The sequence below is a fragment of the Anser cygnoides genome, chromosome 16 (genome assembly GCF_040182565.1).
Source record: "Anser cygnoides isolate HZ-2024a breed goose chromosome 16, Taihu_goose_T2T_genome, whole genome shotgun sequence".
NCBI lineage: Eukaryota > Metazoa > Chordata > Aves > Anseriformes > Anatidae > Anser > Anser cygnoides.
In genome coordinates, this window is record NC_089888.1 from 1,374,137 (window position 1) to 1,395,103 (window position 20,967).

General features: G+C 66.8%; 2 protein-coding genes across 8 annotated transcripts; one reads left to right on the plus strand and one right to left on the minus strand.

Annotated features, from left to right (window-relative positions):
• The first annotated feature begins 735 nt into the window (after positions 1–735).
• On the plus strand, positions 736–14,808 carry SNPH (syntaphilin). 7 transcript variants are annotated; one of them, XM_048074725.2, is made up of 6 exons: positions 736–794; positions 1,373–1,430; positions 9,387–9,464; positions 10,286–10,486; positions 11,839–11,988; positions 12,660–14,808. In XM_048074725.2, exons 3-6 carry the CDS (start codon positions 9,421–9,423, stop codon positions 13,789–13,791), a joined length of 1,527 nt encoding a protein of 508 aa, XP_047930682.2. In that variant the 5' UTR covers positions 736–794; positions 1,373–1,430; positions 9,387–9,420; the 3' UTR covers positions 13,792–14,808. The 7 variants fall into 7 exon arrangements, with proteins under 7 accessions (XP_047930682.2, XP_047930681.2, XP_047930685.2 ...); XM_048074724.2 differs by lacking the exon at positions 736–794 and adding an exon at positions 1,165–1,247; XM_048074728.2 differs by lacking the exon at positions 736–794 and adding an exon at positions 1,165–1,247 and having other exon boundaries at positions 10,385–10,486.
• Positions 14,809–15,360: 552 nt separating this feature from the next.
• On the minus strand, positions 15,361–18,957 carry SDCBP2 (syndecan binding protein 2). Its single transcript, XM_048074703.2, has 9 exons — positions 18,903–18,957; positions 18,154–18,228; positions 17,984–18,059; positions 17,578–17,681; positions 17,198–17,359; positions 16,640–16,815; positions 16,400–16,571; positions 15,971–16,062; positions 15,361–15,850 (listed from the first exon to the last, which is right to left on the minus strand). The coding sequence occupies exons 2-9, from the start codon at positions 18,205–18,207 to the stop codon at positions 15,796–15,798; spliced, it is 891 nt and encodes a 296-aa protein (XP_047930660.1). The 5' UTR covers positions 18,208–18,228; positions 18,903–18,957; the 3' UTR covers positions 15,361–15,795.
• Between the last annotated feature and the right edge of the window lie 2,010 nt (positions 18,958–20,967).

Consider the following 20,967-nt stretch of genomic DNA (forward strand, 5'->3'; position numbering starts at 1 on the left):
TATACATTGAAAACAGTCTGTATAGCAGAATAAACGAGGTACAAACCTTGCTGGAAACAGTACGTGAAGAAAGACTCGAGTGTATTTACAAAACAGGTTTGTCAGAATTCCAAAACAACCGGCTGGGACTTACAAATGGAGGCTGCAAAGGCAGAGGAAGCACAACGTGTTGATCAGCAGCTGGCTCTACGTGCTTGTGCGTGGCTGAGACGTGGGACTCGGATTTTGTCCTTGATCAAGCGTGCTCAGGTGTTGGACTCCGACCCAGTGTAGGACCCAGTTCTCTGGCCTTGCCAGCACGCCAACGGTTTCCCTCCCTAAGTCCGTGTGCACACACATGCGGGATGTCAGATGTAGGTGTGTAAGAGCGGTGGGGGCACGGGGACACCCCCTCCGCTCTCCCGATCCCTGAAACCACCCCTGGGCACTCGTGGGGCCGCAGAGCAGAGCTGGAGGCCAGGCCAGGCCCCGCTGCCGGCCGCAGGAAGCCTTGCGCCGGGTCCCGGGAGGCACAGAGCAGCCTCACCCTCGACGATCACTCTCTGAATAATTTGGGAGGTTCATCTGGCTGGCTCTGGAAGGCAGCGGGTGGCAGTACCAGGAGCAACCGGAACGTGCCGGAGAGCTTCGGCTCCGTGCCAGCGGCTACCAGCGTGCGCCCACCTCTGCCACCGCGCCGAGAACCACAGGGGAACCTGCACCCAAGGCGAGCCCTCCTTCACCGGGGGCGGCTCCCCAGCCCTGCTGCTGCTTTCTGCTGCTCGCCCCAGCGCCCAGCTCCAGCCCCGGCTCCGGTGAGGCGCAGATTTTGGTGGGGTCGCTGCTGCTTGGCCCCAGCGCGCCCTCAGCGAGCCCAGGGCGCATCCGGGGCTGGGGCGGAGGGGGGCAGAGCCGGGGACCTGGGGGGGCAAGGACGGGGCCCGGCTGGCAGGGAAGAGCGCGACCCCCCGGGCCGGGCTTTTTTGGGGAGTTGCCATAGAAACGGGGGGAAACCCCGCGGGGGGGCACCGGCGCCGCCGTCGCTTTAAGAGCGCAGAGGAGCGAGGCAAATTACGCAGCTGCGAGGCTCATCCCTCCCTCCCTGCCTGCCTCCAGCCCCGTCCCTGCCTCCATCCCTGCCTCCCTCCATCCCTCCCAGCCTCCCTCCCTGCCTCCATCCCTGCCTCCATCCCCATCCCTGCCTCCATCGCCGCCGAGGAGCCGAGCCGAGCCGCGCCGCCCCGCCGCACCCATGGAGGCCGGCGCAGGTGATGGAGGCTGGGGAGGGCGCGGGGCGGGGAGGGTGGTGGTGGTGGTGGGGGGGGTCCCCTCTCTTCTCCTCCCCTCCCCGCACAGCCCCCGCTCACCGCCCGCTCTCTCCCTTCCCCGCCAGGTCGCTGAGGCCGCCGGCTGGCCCTGCCGCCCCGCACCGCCGGGGGGGCTCCGTGCAGGTGAGCAGGGCGGGGGGCGCCGGGGGGCCGGGGGCTCCCCCCCCTCCTGGCTGCGGGATTGGGGATGGGGATGGGGACCCGCACCCCGGGGGCTGCCAGCGCCCAGCTCCGCATCCGGGGGGTTCGGAGGGGGGGGGTTAAGGGCAGAGGATGCTCGGGGCGGGTCACGCGTCAGGCCCGCAGCACACCCGCATCGCATGCAGCAGACCCCCGCGGCACGCACCGGACACACGTCACGCTCGCCGGACCCGCAGCACACGCACTGGACCTGCATTGCCTGCACCAGCCCCCCGGGGTGGGCACCAGAGCCGCACCGGACCCACAGCACAGACACCGGACCCACATCCTATGCAGCAGACACGCTGCACACACCCACGGCACGCCACTGGCATCGCATCGCAAGCGCTGGACCCGTGTGGCATGCACCAGACCCCCACGGCATGCATCAGACACACGTCGCGGTCACCACACCTGCACTGGAGCCCCATCGCATGCACCAGACCCACCTTCCATGCACCGGACCCATAAGGCATGCACCAGACCCCCATCGCATGCATCAGACCCCCATCGCATGCATCAGCCCCCCATCACATGCACCAGACCCACCCTGCATCCCCCAGCCCCATACGGCACGCTCCGGACCCCCATCGCACGCACTGGACACACCCTGCATGCACCAGACCCTCCCTGCGTGCACCAGCCCCACATCTGCTCCCTACAGAGCCCAAACGTTTCTCCCAGCTCTGTGGGGCGTTGCAGGAGCTGGAGCTGCTGTGCGATTGCGATTTTATTACTTAATGGCCTGTAGCTCCATCTCCGAAGGGATAACAGAGAACGCACGAGCTGATTGATGAGCCCTGCGCTCCTTTTCTCTCCTCCCCGCAAGGTCAGTGCTGCCCGCCCGCCCGTGGGAACCCGCTGCTGCGCGTTTGTTGTGCCTGGGAAGTGTCAGTGCGCCCACCCCCTCTAGGAAACGTGTGGGTTGTGTCGTGACCTTGTGCGAGAAGGCGAAAATGATGGTTTGCAGGGCTTCGGAGGTCCCTGGGCTGCGAGCTTCCCCACCTGGGCTCGGAGGGGGGCAATGCCCGCACTGGGGTGTCAGCAGCAGAAAGCGTCGCAGCCTGCCGGGGCGGTCCAAGCGGCGTGCCATTAAATGTGCTGTTAAATGTGCCATTAAATGTGCCGTTAAATATACTGTTAAATGGGCCGGGACCCGGCGCTAGCCTTCCGCCACCGCCGCCTTTCCCAGCCCCGATTCGAGGCGGATCGTGGCTGGGGCAGACGTCCTTCCGTCACGCCGAGGCTGCGTGTGAGCGGAGGGGAGGAGTAGCTCAGTTTCTCTCCCATATCGCTGCCTTCGTACCCCGAAGGAGAGCTCTCTTCTCTCTGCTTGCTGGTCCTCAGCTCGGCTCCAGGCACAGGGTGGGCTGAGCAGTGTAATCGCCCCCCCGCCTGCTGTCCTGCCTGCCCGAGCGGAGACCGGAGGGCCTGGGTGCCAGGCACCCTGCTCCTGCCCTCGGTGCGGTCGCTGCCACTGTGGGGTTTGTCACTGGGCTCTTTTCTATTTAATTCTGGGGGCCGCAGCTCCGGACCAGCCTGGTGGCGTGGCTCAGGCCCCGTGGGGCTCCCTCGGGGAGCCAGGAGGTGCCACGAGTGCCCCCGTGGCCGTGCCGGGTTGGAGGGCCTGGGAAAAGGGGGTGCGGAGGGGAGCGCACGGGAAGGGGATGGGACACCCCCCGGTCAGGTCAGCTGGAAAAGTGGTGAGCTGCATGACCCGGTCTCTAATGGTGTCTATTTTCCTGTAATCTCTGGGTGTAAACTCAGCATTTTATAACAAAACAAGAGAATAAAAGGAAATACTCCCATGTTTCGTGACGTGCTATAACAACTCTTAGCAGAATTGATTTTTTGGCGGTGTTGCATAAACCTCCCGTGCATTTTGTCTCGGCTCTTGCCCCGAGCGCTCTGCTCTGGCGTGAACCCAAGCATCTGCCCTGCGCGGCCGGCAGGTGAGGGTCTGCCTGCTTTGGGACCCAGGTCCCTGCCGGAGCAGGTTTCCAAGCCCCCAGGGACCTCACTGCCCCCCTGCAAGCTGCCAAGCAGGAGCGAAGCAGCCCCTAACCCTGATGGAGGTGGCGAGGGAGCGCGGCACAAGGCGGGCACCAGGGTGGCCTCGGCTGTTACAATTTACTCGGTGAATTTCCACCAGTGTCTGTGTCCCCAGAAGCCCCCTGTGGCTGAAGCAGGAGCGTGGTCCCGGTCCCGGCTGTGTGCCAGGCTGGGTGTGATGCCGGCAGCTGCGGGTCTGAGGGTCCCCTGGGGACCCCTCCCCACCCATATGTCTTTCTGCCTCCTCGTCGGCCCTGATGGCCTCATCCTGCTTCTCTCCACAGCCGCCCAGACAGGTCCCGGTCCCCTTTTGTGCACCAATGGATTCTGGCACTACTGCTGTTTTCTGGGCCGCAGCACCCGCTTTGTCCCAAATGCAGTTCGTGGCTGTTTACCACTCTTCGTGCTTTGTTTATTTGTAGCGTGAAGGAAAAGCAAAGCCAGCACAGGAAAGCCATTGAGGGCTCCTCGCGACGCTTTTGTTGTTCCTTGGGAAGCCGAAGCTGCGATTTGCCTTCCCTCTCGGCTCTCTGCTTTTGATGGGGTTGTCTCGGGGAGGCTGGAAACGCCCCAGCAGCCCCCAGCCCCGGGGGCAGCGCGGTGCCGGCAGGGCCGCTCGCGCTGCTGCTCGGACACGTGTGCTTGGTGCCACCGCGGCAGAGCAGGGCAAGGAAAACAAGGAAATGCGCGGCTCAAGCAGCAGAGGAGAGAGACCAAACCCTTCTCCTGTGTGGCTTTGGAGAGGCCTGGTGAGGTGTCTGAGCATCCCCAACCCAAATGTGTCCCTTCGCCTCGCCGCAGCGCGGCTCTGCGCCGGCAGCCCGGGTGCTGTGCGTTCGCTGCATCTGTCTGGGGCTCGGCCAGCCCCGTTTGAGGCCATTTTTGCAGCTATTTAGAGCCCTGCGTGGGTGGCACGCAGCAGAGGCAGCCTGTTAGCACCGCGCGGAGGAAAATCCGACGTCTGTCCCAGTTTGCCGGGAGCAGCGAGGCGAGCAGGGAGCATATTCACCCCAGGGGGGGGGGGGGGGGCCCGGGGAGCGCCGACAAAAGCAGCAGCAGGCGAGAAAACCGGGGAAAGCCGAGCGGCGGCTGGCAAGGCACCGCACCGAGAGGTGGTCGCTGCAGCGCCAGGGCCGGGATTAAGGCTGCGAAACGAGCCCGCCTGCCTCTGCGTGCCCGCTGCACATTCCCCGGGGAGGACAGGATGAGCTGGTGGGGCAGCTCGGGGCAGGGCAGCAGCCGGTCTTACTGAAGGCATGCAGAAATGGAGAGAGGCGAGGCGTCTCGGGAGCTCGCAGGAGTGAACTCGGGAGCCTGCGGTAGCGAAACCCCTGGGGGAACGAGCTGAGGAGCCTTCAGAGGCCTCATGCACTGACGGCGAGGCTCTCACCGGGGTTCCTCGGCACCGTTTGCCATGCAGGAAGGAATATAGGAGGGAGAGTGATGCTGGCCCAGCCCCGTCTGTCCATCGCTGGCTCAGCGGGGAACCAGCTTGGCATGGCGAGGTGGCAGCGTGCAAGCCGAAGAGGTTTCCCTGCAGGGCAGCAACTCCAAAATGAAGGCTGAGCCACTCATCCCGGGGAAATCCTCTACGGGATGGGGCTGAGCTTCGGCTCGCCCTTCCCGGCACTCTGCCACCCTCCTCCCTTCGCGTCGTCATCACTGCCTGGTCTGCAGGTCGCTGGTGGGACCCTGCATCCCTGTGCGATGTCCCAGCAGTGCCCAGAGCCCCCCGGGGGGGGACCTTGGCCCTGGGAAGCCATGGGGGGCTCAGGTGGGCGCCCTGCGCTGGTGGGGATGGGGTATGTGAGGTGTCCGGGGGTGCTGGTGCCTGGCACCGATACCGATGCAGGCGTCAGCACCAGCAGCCCTCTGAGCCCTGCCTGCTGCTGACCGCAGCAGTTCGGGGAAGCGCTACCGACGCGGTTACGGCCAGAAGCCGGGGAGGATGGCCGTTAGCTCCCGTTGGTAAGAGTCCTGGTCCGAATCCTGTGCCCAGCTCGTGCTCTGTCCCGCCGCGCATGCAGTATCGGCTTCTCATGCCGTAGCTCTGGATGTTTCCATATCAGGGACCGTTTCTTTTATGCAGCAGGAGCTCCCCGGCTAATTCTGTTGCACAGCACAAGCACTGTCTTGTGCTGTTGTTTCTGAAAGAGCTGCCTTTCGGGCCCACTAATTCTCTGTCCCCCATCGCATCGCTGGACCAGCCCCGTGCCGCTGCTTGCGGGGACCAGAGCGCAGGACCGTGCTCAGGGGAGGGAACAAACCCCGCCGTGTGCCACGGGCACAGAGGCTGCGAGCATCTGCACCGGGGCAGCAGGAGGAGGTCGCTGGGTGCTGCTGGGTCCCTGCCCCTGCGGGGCCACCAGCACCCGTTTCTTGTGGTGCTGCCACAGCCCAGGCTCACGGGGTCAGGCTGGGAGGTTTACGGGGAGTTTTGCTCTTGGTTGGCTCTGGGAGACAGGGTTAGAGCTTTCAGCAGGCAGCGCTCATCCTGCTGCTCCCCCCCCCAGCCTTGTTTTGGCCCAGGCAGCAGCTTCAGCTCCTCCGCACAAGGATTTGCCAGCGCTCCCCGAATCGCCCCGACACCGCTCCCGGTGCCTGCGTGCCCGCACCGGCTGCGGGTGTTAAAATCCCCGCCTAGCTGCGAGCCCGGTCTGCGGCACGGAGCTGGGGCTGTGAGCGCCAGCTGGGTCGCTGTGCAGAGACAAACTGGCTGCCGGGGGCACCATTTGCATGATTTCTGTTGTGGGGCTCAGGTGCAGCTTTGTGAGGCCGGGTTAGAGCTGCTCGGGGCCCGTGCCGCAGACACGTCTCTTCTGGGGCACGATCCGCCGCCATCGGCTCTGCAAGCATCATCCCACGAGCAAGGGATTCCCCCATGGTTTTTCCTATTCCTCCCGCTGCAGAAAAGACGGAATAAGGTGGAGGAGATCAGGAGATCAGTGGCTCTCGGTCAGGACATCTTGAGCTCCATCGTGCAGCCGAGTGTGGCGAGGGTCCCGCTCGGGGTTCGCCCCTTGCACGACTCGGGCAGTGCAGCCGGGACTGCTGGCCATAGCACGCCATCCTGCCAGGCCCTGGGTCTCCCCTCCCACTGCCCAGGCTCCTGATGTTCATTTCTGTTTTTTTTGGGGGGTGCAGAGCCGCTGCTGGAGCTGCCTGGTGGCGCAGGGCTGGCCGCTGGCTCTGTCCCCTGCGCTTCTGACACGGAGAAATGAGCCCGCCCATCCTCTGCCCCAGCACGGGTTGCTTTCCACCCCGACGTTTTTATGGGATTTCTTCTCTTCTGCTTACCCTCGCAGCTTTGCTCTGACTCCTTTCAGAAGCCTCCTTTCTTGGATGATTTCGGATTGCTGTGACCTGCTCTCGGTTACCCCTCTGCGTTTCTTGGCCCTCCCCGCGGCCGCTCGCGGCTGCCATTGTCTTCCTTGCTGGCGAGCGCACAGCGCGCTCGGGGACTCGCTCATTTATCTTTGAACGCTTTCCATTTCCTCTCTGTGTATTTTTCCTAATGCCTAATGGACGGGCAGCCGCCGCAGAGAGCCAGAGCCGCTGTGCACGGGCTGCATGCCACGGCGGCGCTGGGAAAGCTCTCGCCCAGGCTGCCACCAGCAGCGCGGGGCGTTTCGGCTCCGGGCTGGCTGGGGCGACGGCTCTGCCCCTGAAAATCCCCTCCTGGGCGCTGGGCAGCTGCCCAGCGGAGCACAGAGCGGACGGGCTCTGTCCCTGTGTCAGTTTTCCCCCCGGAAAGCCCCGGCTGGGGTTTGCAGCAGAGCTCCCTGCGCTCTTGCCGTGCTGCAGAGCCGGTGGGGAGCTGCGGCTGGGCGCGCGGGAAGCAGAGGTCCTCACTGCTGGTGCCTCTCTTGCATGCAAAGCGATGAGGTTGTCGTGGGTTCCCCATGCTGCCATGGCAAGGCTCGCTTCTCACCGCAGGTACTCGTCCTGGTTCACACAGTTGCGGTAGTTCCGCCTGCAGACAATAATTACCTTGGCCCTCAGAGGCAGTGCATGAACACGAACGTGTGGGATTGGTGTTGTGGCTTTGGCCCCGAGTCTGCCAAACCTGCCTGACCTCGGCAGCCCGCGGGCACCGCCGGGCTTCTGGGGAGGCTGAAACAGCCCGTGGGTTTCTCGAGAACGAAGGCAGCACCCGGGCATTCCCAACGATTAAAACCAAGCCTCTGGAGGCAGGAGGAAGCCCGGCAAGGCAGACCCGGGTCCCTGGCCGGGAGGGGATGCGCCGTGGCAGGGACCCGAGCAGGCGGCAGAGGAATCGCGGCAGCGCGGTGGGTGCTGGATGGAGGCGCTGGAGCGCAGCGCCGAGCGCTCGCCGGAGCCCCCACTGCGGACCCAGCCCATGCCGTGAGGGTGCAGGGGGCTGCCCCTGGTCCTGGCACTCATCCTGTGGGCTGAGTGCCACACAGAGGGCTCCCTCCTGAGCAGAGCCACATCAGGTGCCCTTTGCAGTGGAGCGGGAGGCAGCAGCGATGCCGGGTGCCGCTCGGCCGCCGTGAGCCAGCGCACGCTGCTCGGGGCTGCGAGAGGGCGAGGAGTTAATCCGTGCGGCTGCAAATCTCCGCAAAGCCCTGCCCGGGGGCTGCTCGGGAGCACGGTGACATTATAGGAGCAGGGACGGGCTGTGCCGTGCTGCAGTGCGCGGCGCTGCCGGAGGGCCAGGCTCTGCTGGATGCTGATTCACGCTGCTGCAGCAGCACAGCCCCGCGGCCGCGCGCGCCGGCGGTCCGGGAGCTGTGACCCAGAGGGGCTGAGCGCTGCTGCTCCTGCCCCAGGACTTCCCCCTGTGCCCATCCGGGACCCCCAGGCCGCACGGGGCTGGACCCCCAGGTGCTGAGCGGGGGGCTCACCACGGCTGCGCGCTGCCAGCCCCTCTGCTGCAGCTCCCTGAGCCCGTCGGAGCCCTGCTTTGGGGAGCAGGTAGCAGCAAACCCTGGGGAGAGGGGGGGGAACTCGGTTTTGGACAGGAATTAGCCTGGGAGAGAAAATCTGGGATTGCCAACGCCAAAGGCCACATCAGGCGCGAGCTGGCAGGGCGCCCTCCTTTCCTCCAGCCTCCCCCCCCTCACCCTGCTTCTCTCCCTCCCCGGGAGCGGAGCCCAAGCAGCACTCAGCGCTCCCAACCCATTGATTATCAGGTCCCATCGCTCGGGCTGCTCGGGGCCGAAGCTGCCAAAATCTGGGACAGATGCCGGCGGCTTGAATGTGCCGGGGATGGGGGGGGCCCAGGCGGTGCCCCCGGCCGTCCCCAGCAGCCCGCGAGCATGGGATCCAGCCGACAGCTATGGACCCCTGGGCCTGGCCTATTTATTTACAGGCAAAGATCTGGGGTTCTCATGGGCTTAGCGGCTGCTGCCGCATCACACAGGGATCTTCCTTCCCTGCTTTCCCTGCTGAACGGGTGATCCTGGATTAATTAATGACAAGCATTAAAGGTCCCAGCCCAAGGCAGGGACACGGCGTGCCCCGGTCACCGGTGGGGTGGGACACGGCGAGGTGCAGGGCTGGGTGTCAGGACCCCGAGGTCTCATCCTGTCCCAGAAACGCACAGGTGGGTGTCTGGGCTGCTTCTGCTTGGCCTTGTAACGAAGAAAGCCCTCACCCCAGGTGTGCTGCCGGGGCAGGACCCTGGGCACGCAGCATCCCGGCGTTTGTGGGCCATGGGAGGCTGGCAGAGAGCAGAGCTGGGACGTGCATGGGATGCAATCCACGTCCGTCCCCACAAAGGTGGCCCCAAGGCTTAAATCGATGCCCTCGTGCTGGGGCTGAAACTCTGTCTGGGTGCTTTCCCCACCCTGACCTCCTCTCTCTGTTGCATTTAACCCGCAGTTCCCCCGTGCCCAGGACCCGCGGCGCCGCGGCCATGTCTCTGCCGGGGAGCAGACGCTCGTCCACCGGATCCCGAAGGTGAATATGCTTCGGCCTCTCATCCCCGGAGCCCAGCCAGCACTTCTCGCGGTTAGCAGCAGGGCAGGAGCGTCCCCGTCCTCCCGCACACCCAGCCCAGGGCTGCTGCTCCACGGCACGGCCGCCCAGCCTGGATTTGGGGCGCCGCATGTCACCGCCGCACCGCGTCCCTGTCTCCGCATGGAGCACCCCCAGCACCGCACCCCGTCCCTCTCTGTGTGTCTCTGACCCCGCTGTCATCGATAACTTGGTCCTGGGATCAATCCCTGGTCCCAGGATCAGCTCTTTGGGCCCGGGATCGAATTCTTGGTCCCGTCTGCCAAAGGCAGGTGCCGGTGGGGGCCCCGTCCCCAGCCAGTGGCATGAGGGCGCTGGGAGCAGGCGGTGACGCCGGGAGGTGCACCACCCCCGGGAAGGTCCCTCCTTGGGCTTCAGTGACAGAAAGCAAAAGGGAAAAAGAGATTTTAAAAAAGCGTTTATTCCCCTCTGAATGTTTCCATGTCCTGGGCTGAAGTTTTTGAGTCAGGGGCTGCAGCCAGCGCCGGCAGAAAAAGGCAGCGTGGGCCTGCGGAGGTGCCACGGCCACGCTGCTGGTGGTGGGCAGCAAAGCTCTGCTCCCGGGGGGCTGCCGGTGCCCGTCCTTGGGGTGTGGGGATGCTGTGCCGGTGCCCAGGGGGTGCCACACTGGGGGGGTGTGGGGGGAGCGGGTGGGCAGCCCCCCCTGCCCTGCCTTTGCGCCCGTCACCGTGTCCGTGCCATTTTGATCCCCGCTGTTTGTTTTGTCCTTTTGTCTTGTGTGTTCTCGGTGTGGTGGTTGGCAGTCGCGGGCTTTATGGACGGAGTGGCTTGGCCTCCTTCTTTAAGTCTTCAGCGCCCTCAGCCACTCGGCCTGAGACACAGCCTCTTCTCCCTGCCTCCAGGCGCCCCTCGCCCCCCGGGAGGGACACCTACGGCACCTCCTCGCTGAGCAGCAGCAGCAATTCTGGCTCCTGCAAGGGCAGCGACAGCAGCCCCACCCCAAGGTAACCCATCGCCCGGAGCCCCGCGCCCCCCCCCAGCGGGGGGAACAGGGCCCTCGGGAGGCTGCCGGGTGCCCCCAGGCAGGGGGAGCAGCTCTGGCCCCAGTGCTGCCGGAGCCCCCCGGGGCAGGGGCCGCAGAGCGAGGCTGTGCTGCTGCCGTGGCGGCTGGGCGAGCTGCAGCCTGCCGAGCTGCCCGTGGGGCTGTGAGACCCCCAGCACCCCCCCGCCGCTGCTGTCGTTGTGTCTCCTTTCCCTCCCGTCCTTCCCGTGGCTGTGGCTTGCGCGCTGCACGCATCCCTCCCCGCGCCCCGGCTCCTTCGGGACAGAAGGTGCAGGAGCAGGGTTTCGTTTCAACCCCTTCGTTCTGTGGGGCAGGATTTGGGGCTGCCCGTGCATTGCACCACAAGCAAGGCTTGTCCCCAAGCTGGGGCTGCCCCCGCCAGCCCCCAGCCACGTTCCATCTCCCAGAAGTGGCAACGAATCTGGGGGGAAATGATGGGTCTGGGGGCAACCTGGTGAACGGAGACGGTGCCAGAGCAGGGAAGGGGTGGCCACGGGCATCGCGGGGCCCCGTTCTGCCTGGCTGTCCCTAACGGAGTGTGCCGGCGCTGTGGGGCTGCCCCCCACGAGGCCCAGCAATTTGGGGCTGCCCTGTGGCGATGCACGGGGGCTTTGGGTGCCCTGCAGCGATGGGCAGAGGGCTCAGACCACCCCGCTGTGATGTGTGGGGGCTTTGGTCCACCCTGCTGCACTGCGAGAGCTCCTCGTGCTGCCCGCGGGTCCCTGCGCCTCCCCCTGCTCCCTCCCAGCCCAGGCGTGCGGCCACGGAGCTGCAGCCGCTCCCCATCCCCTCCTACCCCTGGCCACCCCCCTGCTTGCCCAGCTGCCCTGGGCTTCAAGCCATGGCTACCAGCCTCATCTGTCCCGGTGGCAACACAAGGAGGGCCCCGAGGTGCTGCTGCAGCCCGCGCCACGTGCTGGGTGCCCCGGCTCGCTCTCCGTGGGCTCTCCAGACCTGCTCCGTCCTGAGCCATCCCATTGCACATCCTTCAGACCCTCATCTGACGGGCCTGATCCCGCCCTGGGGTCTCCATCCTCGTTGTACGTTCCCCGGCAAGCTCGCTCTGGGCACACAGCACCGCTACCGCCCCGCTCCGCTCGTGCAGGGCCTCGGAGAGCCACTGGCGAGCGGTGCCCAGGGTGGCACGGCCGCCCTGCCACCCGCAGCCCTTCCCCTCCTGGCCACGGGGCTCATTTGGGGCACGTTATGGGGCTGGCAGCACCCTGTAAAAGAGATGTCGGCCCCGCCGCCGAACCCCACGCCGGCGGCTGGGTGACGGCCGTGTCCCCGCAGGCGCTCGGCCAAGTACAACCTCTGCAGCGACAACCACGGAATAAAGCCGCCGACGCCAGAGCAGTACCTGACGCCCCTCCAGCAGAAGGAGGTCTGCATCCGGCACCTCAAGGCTCGCCTGAAGGACACGCAGGAGCGGCTGCAGGACAGGTGAGCGCCGCGCCATCGCCCCGACGCGGTGCAGGACCGTGCGTCCTGGCTGCCAGTGTCCCCTCGGTGACGCCTCGTCCTTGGTTCGTGCCCGCCCTGCTGCTGGGGGGGCACCGAGCACCACGGGTCTGCCGGGCATCGCAGGCAAACAGCTCTCCCCGTTCTCTTTTCATGCAATCCGAATTCATTGCCAACCCGGAGAGCAGATTTCGGGGCTGCAGAACTTGTAAATCTCACCGGAGGTGACTGTGCTCTTCCCTTCGCCGCCGGTTTTTCTCTCCCACGGTTTTTCTGAATCGCAGCGTGACGGAGTGGCTGAGCTCCATCTGCTCCTCCGGGGGCTTAGGCGCATCCTCGCTGCCTCGCCAGCTGCCGCGCGCCCGCCCTGGGCACCTGCCTGGTCCCACGCAGCCCTCTGCAGCCCCTCCGGGAAGGGGCCGGGCACCTCTCCCGAGGGTCCCTGAGCCTCTGGACCCGACCCTGGGTCCCAACCGTGGGTTTTTCAGGGTGGTCTCACCCTAAATCACTGCCCTAAGCACCCACGGTAATTGCAGGGCACGCGAGCGCTCGGCTCCGTGGCATCCCCAGCGCTGTCGCGGTGCCCTGACCCGGCACGGCAGGGACTGTGGTGACCGTCTGCGTGCCCGTGCACCCGCCCCTGTCTCTTGCAGAGATGCTGAGATCGAGGACCTGAAAACGCAGCTGTCGAGGATGCAGGAGGACTGGATCGAGGAGGAGTGCCACCGCGTGGAGGCCCAGCTGGCGCTGAAGGAGGCGCGCAAGGAGATCAAGCAGCTGAAGCAGGTCATCGACACGGTGAAGAACAACCTGATGGAGAAGGACAAGGGGCTCCAGAAGTACTTCGTGGACATCAACATCCAGAACAAGAAGCTGGAGACGCTGCTGCACAGCATGGAGATCGCGCAGAACGGGGCGCTGAAGGAGGAGGGGGCCGGCGAGTCGGCGGGGGGGTCCCCTGCCCGCTCCCTCACCCGCAGCTCCACCTACACCAAGCTGAGCGACCAGGCGGCCGGGGACCGCAACGTGGGGGGCTCGCAGACCATCTCGGTGGACGAGGGGGCCGACAGCGGCTTCGCGGGGGCGGACGAGGCTCCCGGGCGCCCGGACTTGCTGGAGGGAGGGGAGCCGTGCGCCCGGCTGCCCCCCAGCTCCACCTACGAGAAGCTGCTGGGGCTGCGGGGCGGCGTGGAGGCGGGCGTGCAGGCCAGCTGCATGCAGGAGCGGGCCATCCAGACGGACTTTGCGCACTGCCAGCCCGACCTGGACACCCTCCTGGAGAAGGTGATCAAGTCCCAGGCTTGCAGCTTAGGCAGCCCCACCTCCGCCTGGGTCTCCGAGTTGGAAGACGCGGCGCCCGGCTGCGAGCAACCCAACCCTGCCGGGGCCATGGACCTGGTGGCCGCGGACCCCGAGGCCGTGCCGGCGGAGGCGGGGGCCCCCCACAACAACCCCACCGTGCAGCAGCCCCACGGCGCCGGCCCCTCCGTGGCCATCACCTGCGCGGCGGCGGTGGCGGAGGAGGAGGAGGCGGTGGCGGAGGCGAGCTGCGACGCCGCCCCGGCCAAGAGCTACTGGAGCCGCCACTTCCTCGTGGATCTGCTGGCCGTGGTGGTGCCGGCGGTGCCCACGGTGGCCTGGCTGTGCCGCTCGCAGCGCCGGCAGGGCCAGCCCATCTACAACATCAGCTCGCTGCTGCGGGGCTGCTGCACCGTGGCCCTGCACTCCATCCGCAGGATGGGCTGCCACGCCGTCGGCACCCCTGGGGGCAGCGCCCAGCCCTGACCCCCCCACACACACACCACCACCCCCCGCTCGCCCCCACGGACCCGACCGCTGATTGTAAAGCCCCGTGCCGGCGTTGTCCCCGCTCCCGGGGGGGGGGGCACTTCGTCTGCTCCGGCTCCTTATGCAACCCCGAGGAGGGGGCAAAAAGGGGCGCGGGGTGGGGTTGGGGGGGGGGGGGACCTGCTGCTGCTCTGACACCGCTGTCCCAAAGGATGCCAAGGACCGTTTCTGGAGGAGCGGTGACACGCGGGATGGCCGAGCCCTGTGCCCCCCCATCCCGGCACGGCTCCTGCGGCTGTGGGGGTGCCACCCCGCCGGGGGGGTCACTTCATTGCACTTGTTTTCCTTCCGGCTGTCCCTGCGCGGCCCAGGGGACAGCTCTCTGCGGGCGGGTGGTGGCGAGGAGCCATCCGGCACCGGGGGTGCCAGCATGGGGCCGTGGTGGATCCCCCCCCCATTGGCACCTTCCTTGCTCCGGGTGCAGCTTCGCACAGTGACAGCAAAATTGCGGCTGCAGGCGGGGGGACAGCGGGGAGCCCCCGGACAACCGAGGTGGAATCGGATGGAATGGGATGGAATTGGGTGGAATTGGGTGGAATCGGGTGGAATTCGATGGAATCGGATATACAATTGGATATACCTCACGCGTTAGAGCAAGGCTGAGCCACCCGCGGCGCCGTCGGTCCCGTACCGCTCGTTCGTTTGCTTTGCACTAGATTCACTTTTTTTTTCTTCTGGTAAAGACAAAAGCCCTGGGGTGGGGGCCGAGGCGGTGGGGGGGGGGGGGTGAGGACCGGCTGTCCCCATAGCCCGCAGCACCTGGGGGAAGGGGGGGTCCCAGCACCAGTTCTGGTGTGGGACTGGGCACCCCCGGTGTGGGCAGCGGCGATGCCGCGGGTTCGGGCAGGCCGTGAGGGGCGCGGGCAGGGCCTGGGGGCAGAGCCAAGCACCCTCGCCCACCGCCACCCGGCCACGACCCCGCTTTGCTGGCGGCCTCCAGAAAATGCCTTTTTTTTTTTTTTTTTTTAATTGAAAAGCAAAGACAGCAAAGGTTGGTCAGCGGGGGCCGGCGAGGCACCAGACTTCAGGCTCCCTCCCGGGTATGCCGAGGGGCGCGGGCCCCGGCCCCCACCACGAATGTCTGCGGCTCCTTCATGACTTGAATTAATGATGTGTTCCCCCACCCCCCCCCGCCACACCCAGCTCCACTCTAGCACCCATGGGTGCTGCAGGAGCTGGCGACGCTCATGGGGCCCTGGCTGCTGCCCACTCGCCTTGGCCCCCCCCCGCCGTGTCCTGCATGCCCCGAGCCTCCCCATGCCTCCCGTCTGCGGGACGAGGGGGGGGGGGGGCACCGTGTAAAATATTCGGGGAGAAGCGGTGGGAACGCAGCCAGGATATCAGCCTCTTGTGCAGTGTGTTTGTGGATCTGTGTACGCGTCTGTTCGACTATCCAAAGCTTTGCCGAGAAATAAATGTAATGACTATATTTGAAAGACAAATCTATATAATATATTTTTTAAATACAGAAGTGAAAAAAGCTGTAACCCCTCCCCCCCCCCCCTTCTCTCGTTTTCCACTGTCCTGTACTCGCTGTCTGTGGTGGATGTAATAAACGTCGCTGGGTCTGTGTCTGCTTTCGCTGGAGCCAGCCTTTGGCGTCTGCCCCGAGGGCGGCTGGCCCGAGCGGCCGCAGGGGACACGAGGGGACCTGGGGGGGGGACACGGGGACCCTGGGACAAGGGGAGGCAGCGTGGAGGTGGGGGCACGTTCCCCATCCCTGCTGCTGAGAGCGAGGAGAGCGCCGGGGGGTTGCAGGTCGGTGCCGCGGTGCCCTGCGCTGCCCTGCAGCCCCAGGATCTTTATGGGTTTCTGCGCTAAAACGGCTTCTATGGGGGGGCTGCAGGGTACCTTCTGCGGCCCCTCCGAGCCCCCCCACTTCCAGGCTTGGCCGGGGGGGTGCCCACGCCGGTGTCTGGTGGCGGGACAGCGGCGATCGCATCAGAGGTCGGGGATGGAGTGGTCCATGGACGACTTCACCAGCCCCGCCGACAGCCTGGGCGCAGGGGAGGTGCTCAGGGGCGAGCCCCCGGGTCCCCGCGGGGGTAACCCTGGGGCTGCGGCTGGGGACGGGGGACGGGGGACGGGGGGGGGCGCGGGCACCCCGCGGTCTCACCGTTTGACCATGTGCTCGTAGATCACGGCGGGGATGATGGTCAGCGTGACGACGTTCCCCGCGTCCGCCAGCACCTCCATGAGCTGCTTATCCTGGAGGCGAGAGGGCGGTGGGAGGCGAGCGGTGCCCCCCGTGGCGCAGCAGCTCGCCCGGCACCACGCAGCGCCTGCCCTGGCCAGATCCTTGGCACAGGGCGTCCCCAGGCGTGTTTCGCACACACAGTTGTGCAAAACCCACTCGTGACAGGGCTGAAATGCGGTGGTGTGACAACCCAGCCGCCCCAACCCGCACCTCCCCCAGGGTGGCAGCACCCTGATGGCTCTGAGTCTTCAAATCCTGCAGTTTGCACCCAAAAAGACCCTGCAAGAGGCCGCAGGGCAGCACCTCACAGCCGGCAGCCGCACTGTGGGGACAGGGCTGTGTCCCTACCTTCATGCCGATGACGTTCTGGCCGTTGACCTCGCAGATGTAGTGGTGGGTCAGGAGGCCGTTGCGGGCGGCAGAGCTGTCCTTGGCCAGCGACACGATCTTCCCCTTCTTGACCACGACGCCCACGTGGCCGGTGCTGTCCTTGTGCACGGTGACAGTGCGCTGGAACGGCCTGCGGGGACAGAGCGCTCAGCACCATCCCTGTGCGTGGCACCGTGCGCCCGGCCGCCCGCCGCTCACCTGTCCCGCACCACCATGACGATTTTCTCCGGGGACGCCTTCTTCAGCGCCCGGTGCGCCTTGTCGCTGCTCCAGCCCGTGCAGTTCTTGCCGTCGATCTGCAGGATCTGGTCGCCGAAGCGCAGCCCCACCAGCGAGGCCGGCGAGTTGGCCTTCACCAGCTGCACGAAGATGCCCTGGGGGCAAGGGTGGGAGCGATGGCACAGGGCTGGCACGGGGACCCGGGTGGCCGTGCCACGCTGTGATGTGCCAAGCTGTGCAGCGGTGCACTGTGCCACGTCATGCTGTGCCGTGCAATGGTGCACCCCACCATGCTTTCCAATGCCATGGAGCGCCATGCCGTGCCATACTATGCCGTGCCATGCCGTGGAGCACCACACCGTGCCGTGCTATGCCGTGGAGCACCGTGCCATGCCATGGAGCACCGTGCCGTGCCGTGCCATGCCGTACCATGCTGTGCCATGCCATGGAGCACCGTGCCATGCCACGGAGCACCGTGCCATGCCAAGGAGCACCGTGCCGTGCCCTGCCCAGCCCCATACCAGCCCAGCCCCTCACCTGGTCGATGTTTCTCAGCTGCAGCCCCGTCTTGCCCCGCTCGTCCTTGCAGAGGTGGATCTCCCGCACGCCCGGCTTGATCTCCGCCCGCCGCAGCCCCGCATTGTTCCCGCTCAGGGGGGCGACCAGCTGGCCTGGCAGGGGGCCGGCGGGGGTCAGCGCCTGCATTGGAGCCAGGTCTCAGCGGGGCCAGCGGGGGCACGGGGCCCTGCATTGCTCCCGGCCTCGCATCAGCCCTCGGGGGACGCCGTGCCCCTGCCCCGGGCAGGATGTGGCTGCGGGAGGGGACCCCCCCCAAGGAGGGGACCCCCCCAGCAGTGATGTTGTGGCCAGGGGGGTCCCGGCACAGGGCAGGTGGGAGCCCCAGCCCAGACACCTACGGTGCTGCTGTCCGGGAAGAGTTTTTTCTGGATCTCTTCGCTGGAGAGCGCGAGTCCCATGTAATCCTCCAGCTCCGCCAGGTTGGGGTACAGCATGGGCGGTGCTGTGGGGCACAGCGAGGGCGATCTCAGCGTGGGGTCCCCAGCTTACAGCCACCCCCCCCCACACACACACACACATATCTGGGAGCCCCCCCGGGACCAGGAGCCAGCAACCGGCACAAGGGACATGGAGAGAGCCCCCTCGGGATGAGCCGGGGGGGGGGGGAGAAACCCCCAAGCCCCATCCCCTACCCATGTGCCAAGCTGTGTGGGGCGGTCTCAGCCGAGCCTCCCCCCGTGGTGGGTGACCCCCCCCAACCCAGAGAGCCCCTCGACACCGAGGGCTGATCGCAGCCCACGTTACCGGTGCCGGAGGTGAGCGTCGGCTTCTCGGTGAGCACCGTCGTGGCGGGGGTGCCGACACCGGCGGCTGCCTGCGCCTGGCGAGAGATGGGGTTTGCTCGAGGTGAGCCCCACGGGCACCCTCGGGGTCGGTCCCTCCCCACCCCATAGGGACGCTGAGCTGACACTGACCTGCAAGACCTGGTGGCCTTTCATGTCCTCCAGCGAGGGGTAGAGCGTTGCCATCGCTGCTGCTGCGCCCGTGTCCTGGGACAGGAATGGGGACGGGGTTGGGGCAGTTTGGGGACGGGGCGCCTCTCCCCGAGCATCCCTCGCGGCCCCATGGGGCTGGCACCAGGGCAGGAGCCGGTCCCAGCCCCAGCTGCCGCCCCCACAAAGCTGGGGCTCGCCCCGCTCCCGGCGTGCCTGGCTCCATGCCTGGCTGTCACCCACGGCCTCTGGCGTGACTCAGGGCTGTGTCACCACAGCCACTGCCTCCGTCACCTCCCGGCAGCCGGGACACGGCCGGCTGCGTGCCGGGCACGAGCACGGGCGCGAGCGTCCCGGCGGCTGCTGCTCCGTGGGGAACAGGTCCCGCTGTCCCCAGGCACCCATCGGGGCTGTTCCAACATCCCCAGACGTGGCAGGGAGACGTCTCCACGGACGGTGTCCCCATGGGCAAAGCCCTCCCGTCGCTGCTTCTCGCTGCCCTTACCCCCCCCAGTCCCCTCCACCCCAATGTCCCCGCAGCGATGCCCCCAAAACCATCACCCAAACCTCGGTGCGTGGGGGCCAAACCCAGCCCCAGCTCCGACCCCACGGCACCTTGAGCCCCGTGGGAGCCGGGCAGGATCCTGCCCAGCGGTGGCATCCCCAGGGTGAGGCCAACCCCCCCCCGGACCCAACCCAGCTCCCCCCAGCCCAGATCACCCCGGCCTCACCTGCGATCAGCTCCGGCTCCTGCGCACTGCCCCGTGCCTGGCCCCGGGGCTTTATAGCAGTGCCTGGCCCGGGGAGGGGCCTGGTGGCCTCAGCTGACTGCCACCACCCCCAGGTGGGGCACAGGTGAGGAGGAGGAACAGGAAGGTGAAGGCAACGCAGCTCAGAGAACCAATGCTATGGGGGATTGGGGGTTGCTGAGCCCCAGCCAGAAGCACACGGGAACAGGGTCGGAGACGGGGATGGGGACAGGGATGGGGGCAGCTTTCCGTGGGTCTGTCCATGCTGCGTGCTGCAGATTTGGGGCTGTGCACCCTTGCACCCACCACGGAGGCCCCCACCCCTCCCGGCATCACCATCCCCAAGTGCCACCAGCACCCGGCTCGGTGCCACCACGGTCCTCGTGCCCAGCCTGGGGCCACCGCGGCTCCGCGCCCCCGGCGTGCGGGGTGGGCGCAGGGGGTGCCCGTGCCAGCAGCCCCGCAGGGGTGGCCGCCTCCCGTGACCCCTGTTTGGGGCGCGTGGGGCTGACGTGCCCCATCCCGCACCCTTGCAGCCACCAGGCCAGGCGTGACGGCCCCGTGGGCCCGTGCCACAGCTGGGAAAACTGAGGCAGCGCCGCGCTCGGTGAGTCAGGGCGCGGGCGGAGGGTGTCCCGCTGCCGTGGGACGTCGCTGCGTCACCCCGGCCCCCAATCCATGTGGCCGCCGACCCGCTCGATGCCACCGTGTCCCCAGGTCCTCGGGGAGCAGGAGCGGGGTCCCGCAGGTGCCCAGCGCTGGTGGCACCAGCCCGGGAACGGGGCCAGCAGGAGCCGGGCACGTCCCAGCCCTGCCCGCCGGGCCAGGAGGAAGCGATTTATTTACTGGCGGTATTTTTTTTATTTATTTACTGGAGGTATTTTTAGCCCGGCCGTGCCCAGGACGGGAGCGGCCCCACAGCTGAGAAACGGGGCCAGGAGCAAGCAGCAGGGGAGGGAGGCTGCCAGCACCACCGGGAAACCTGGAAGGACGGCTCCGCAGGCAGGACGGCCGCGCCTGCCCCGGACACCGCACGGAGACGGGGCTGGAAGGGTCCTGGTGCAGGCTGCAACTGCAGGGGGCACAGGGAGAGCCCAGGGACACGCTGCTGGTGGCACACACACGTTGCACACACACTCACACACGCACTCACTCACTCTCCATGCCCCCGGTGCCATCTGCAGCAGGCAGCATCCCAGGACAGTGCCACCCCTCCTTGGAAGCCACCAGCCCTGGCCACGCAGCCCCCTGGACAAACGGCCGGCAGCAGCAAGGACAGGAGGACAGGGACAGCCCCAAGCAGCTCCTGGCCCCCCCAGCCCCTTTCCTCCTCCCAGCCCCGCCATGGGCGCTGCCTTATCTCTGGCCTCAGCGCCTCGGCACAGCCTGGCACCGGTTAATAATTAAGGCAAAAGGCTGCAGGAAGAGAAACCCAAGCTCGCCCGGAGTTTCCACCCAGGTGCAGTCCCAGCAGAGGGAGGGCGGCCCCCACGCTTCACCCCCCCACCCCGTGCTGGCGAGCTGGGGCTGGGGGTCCTGGAGCAATGCCATAGCCCAGGGACCACCTCCCACCTTTCGAGCTCCCGAGCCCAGGCAGCAGCACCCTGGGGTGGGCAGAGCTCACGCCGACGAGCAGCAGCTAAGGGTAGTGCTTGTGTTCGCACGGGGTGGCCCCAATCCTGTGCCCTCGCGTGTGCCCCGCACACCAGGACACCCGGCAGCATCCCTCCCGAGGCACCCAGGCAAAACCGTTCCCAAACTGGGTGCCGCGAGCGCCGGGAGCCCAGAGGGTGGCAGCCCAGCCTGCAGACGCCGCGTCTTCTCCAAAGGCACCAGCTCCCTCCAGCGCCTTTTCCAGCCCCCCCCCCGCATCCCCCTTGAAACGCAAACGTGGCTCCCACCGGCCCCGCTCCAGCTCGGGGACTCGCCACGGCCGCGTTATCGATCGCGGCAAACGGAGCAAAGGCCGTCTGCGGGGGAGCTGGGTGCTGGCACGAGGCAGCAGGGAGCTGAGCACCGGCCTTGGGGACCTTGAGCCCTTAACAGC

Coding starts and splice junctions, on each gene's coding strand:
- SNPH (XM_048074725.2), top strand. CDS start 9,421: ATGTCTCTGCCGGGGAGCAGACGCTCGTCCACCGGATCCCGAAG. Junction 9,465..10,285: donor TCGTCCACCGGATCCCGAAG/GTGAATATGCTT, acceptor GGTGGTTGGCAG/TCGCGGGCTTTATGGACGGA. Junction 10,487..11,838: donor GACAGCAGCCCCACCCCAAG/GTAACCCATCGC, acceptor GTGTCCCCGCAG/GCGCTCGGCCAAGTACAACC.
- SDCBP2 (XM_048074703.2), bottom strand. CDS start 18,207: ATGGCAACGCTCTACCCCTCGCTGGAGGACATGAAAGGCCACCAGGTC. Junction 17,682..17,983: donor GACGCTCACCTCCGGCACCG/GTAACGTGGGCT, acceptor TGTGCCCCACAG/CACCGCCCATGCTGTACCCC. Junction 17,360..17,577: donor TCTTCCCGGACAGCAGCACC/GTAGGTGTCTGG, acceptor GCTCCAATGCAG/GCGCTGACCCCCGCCGGCCC.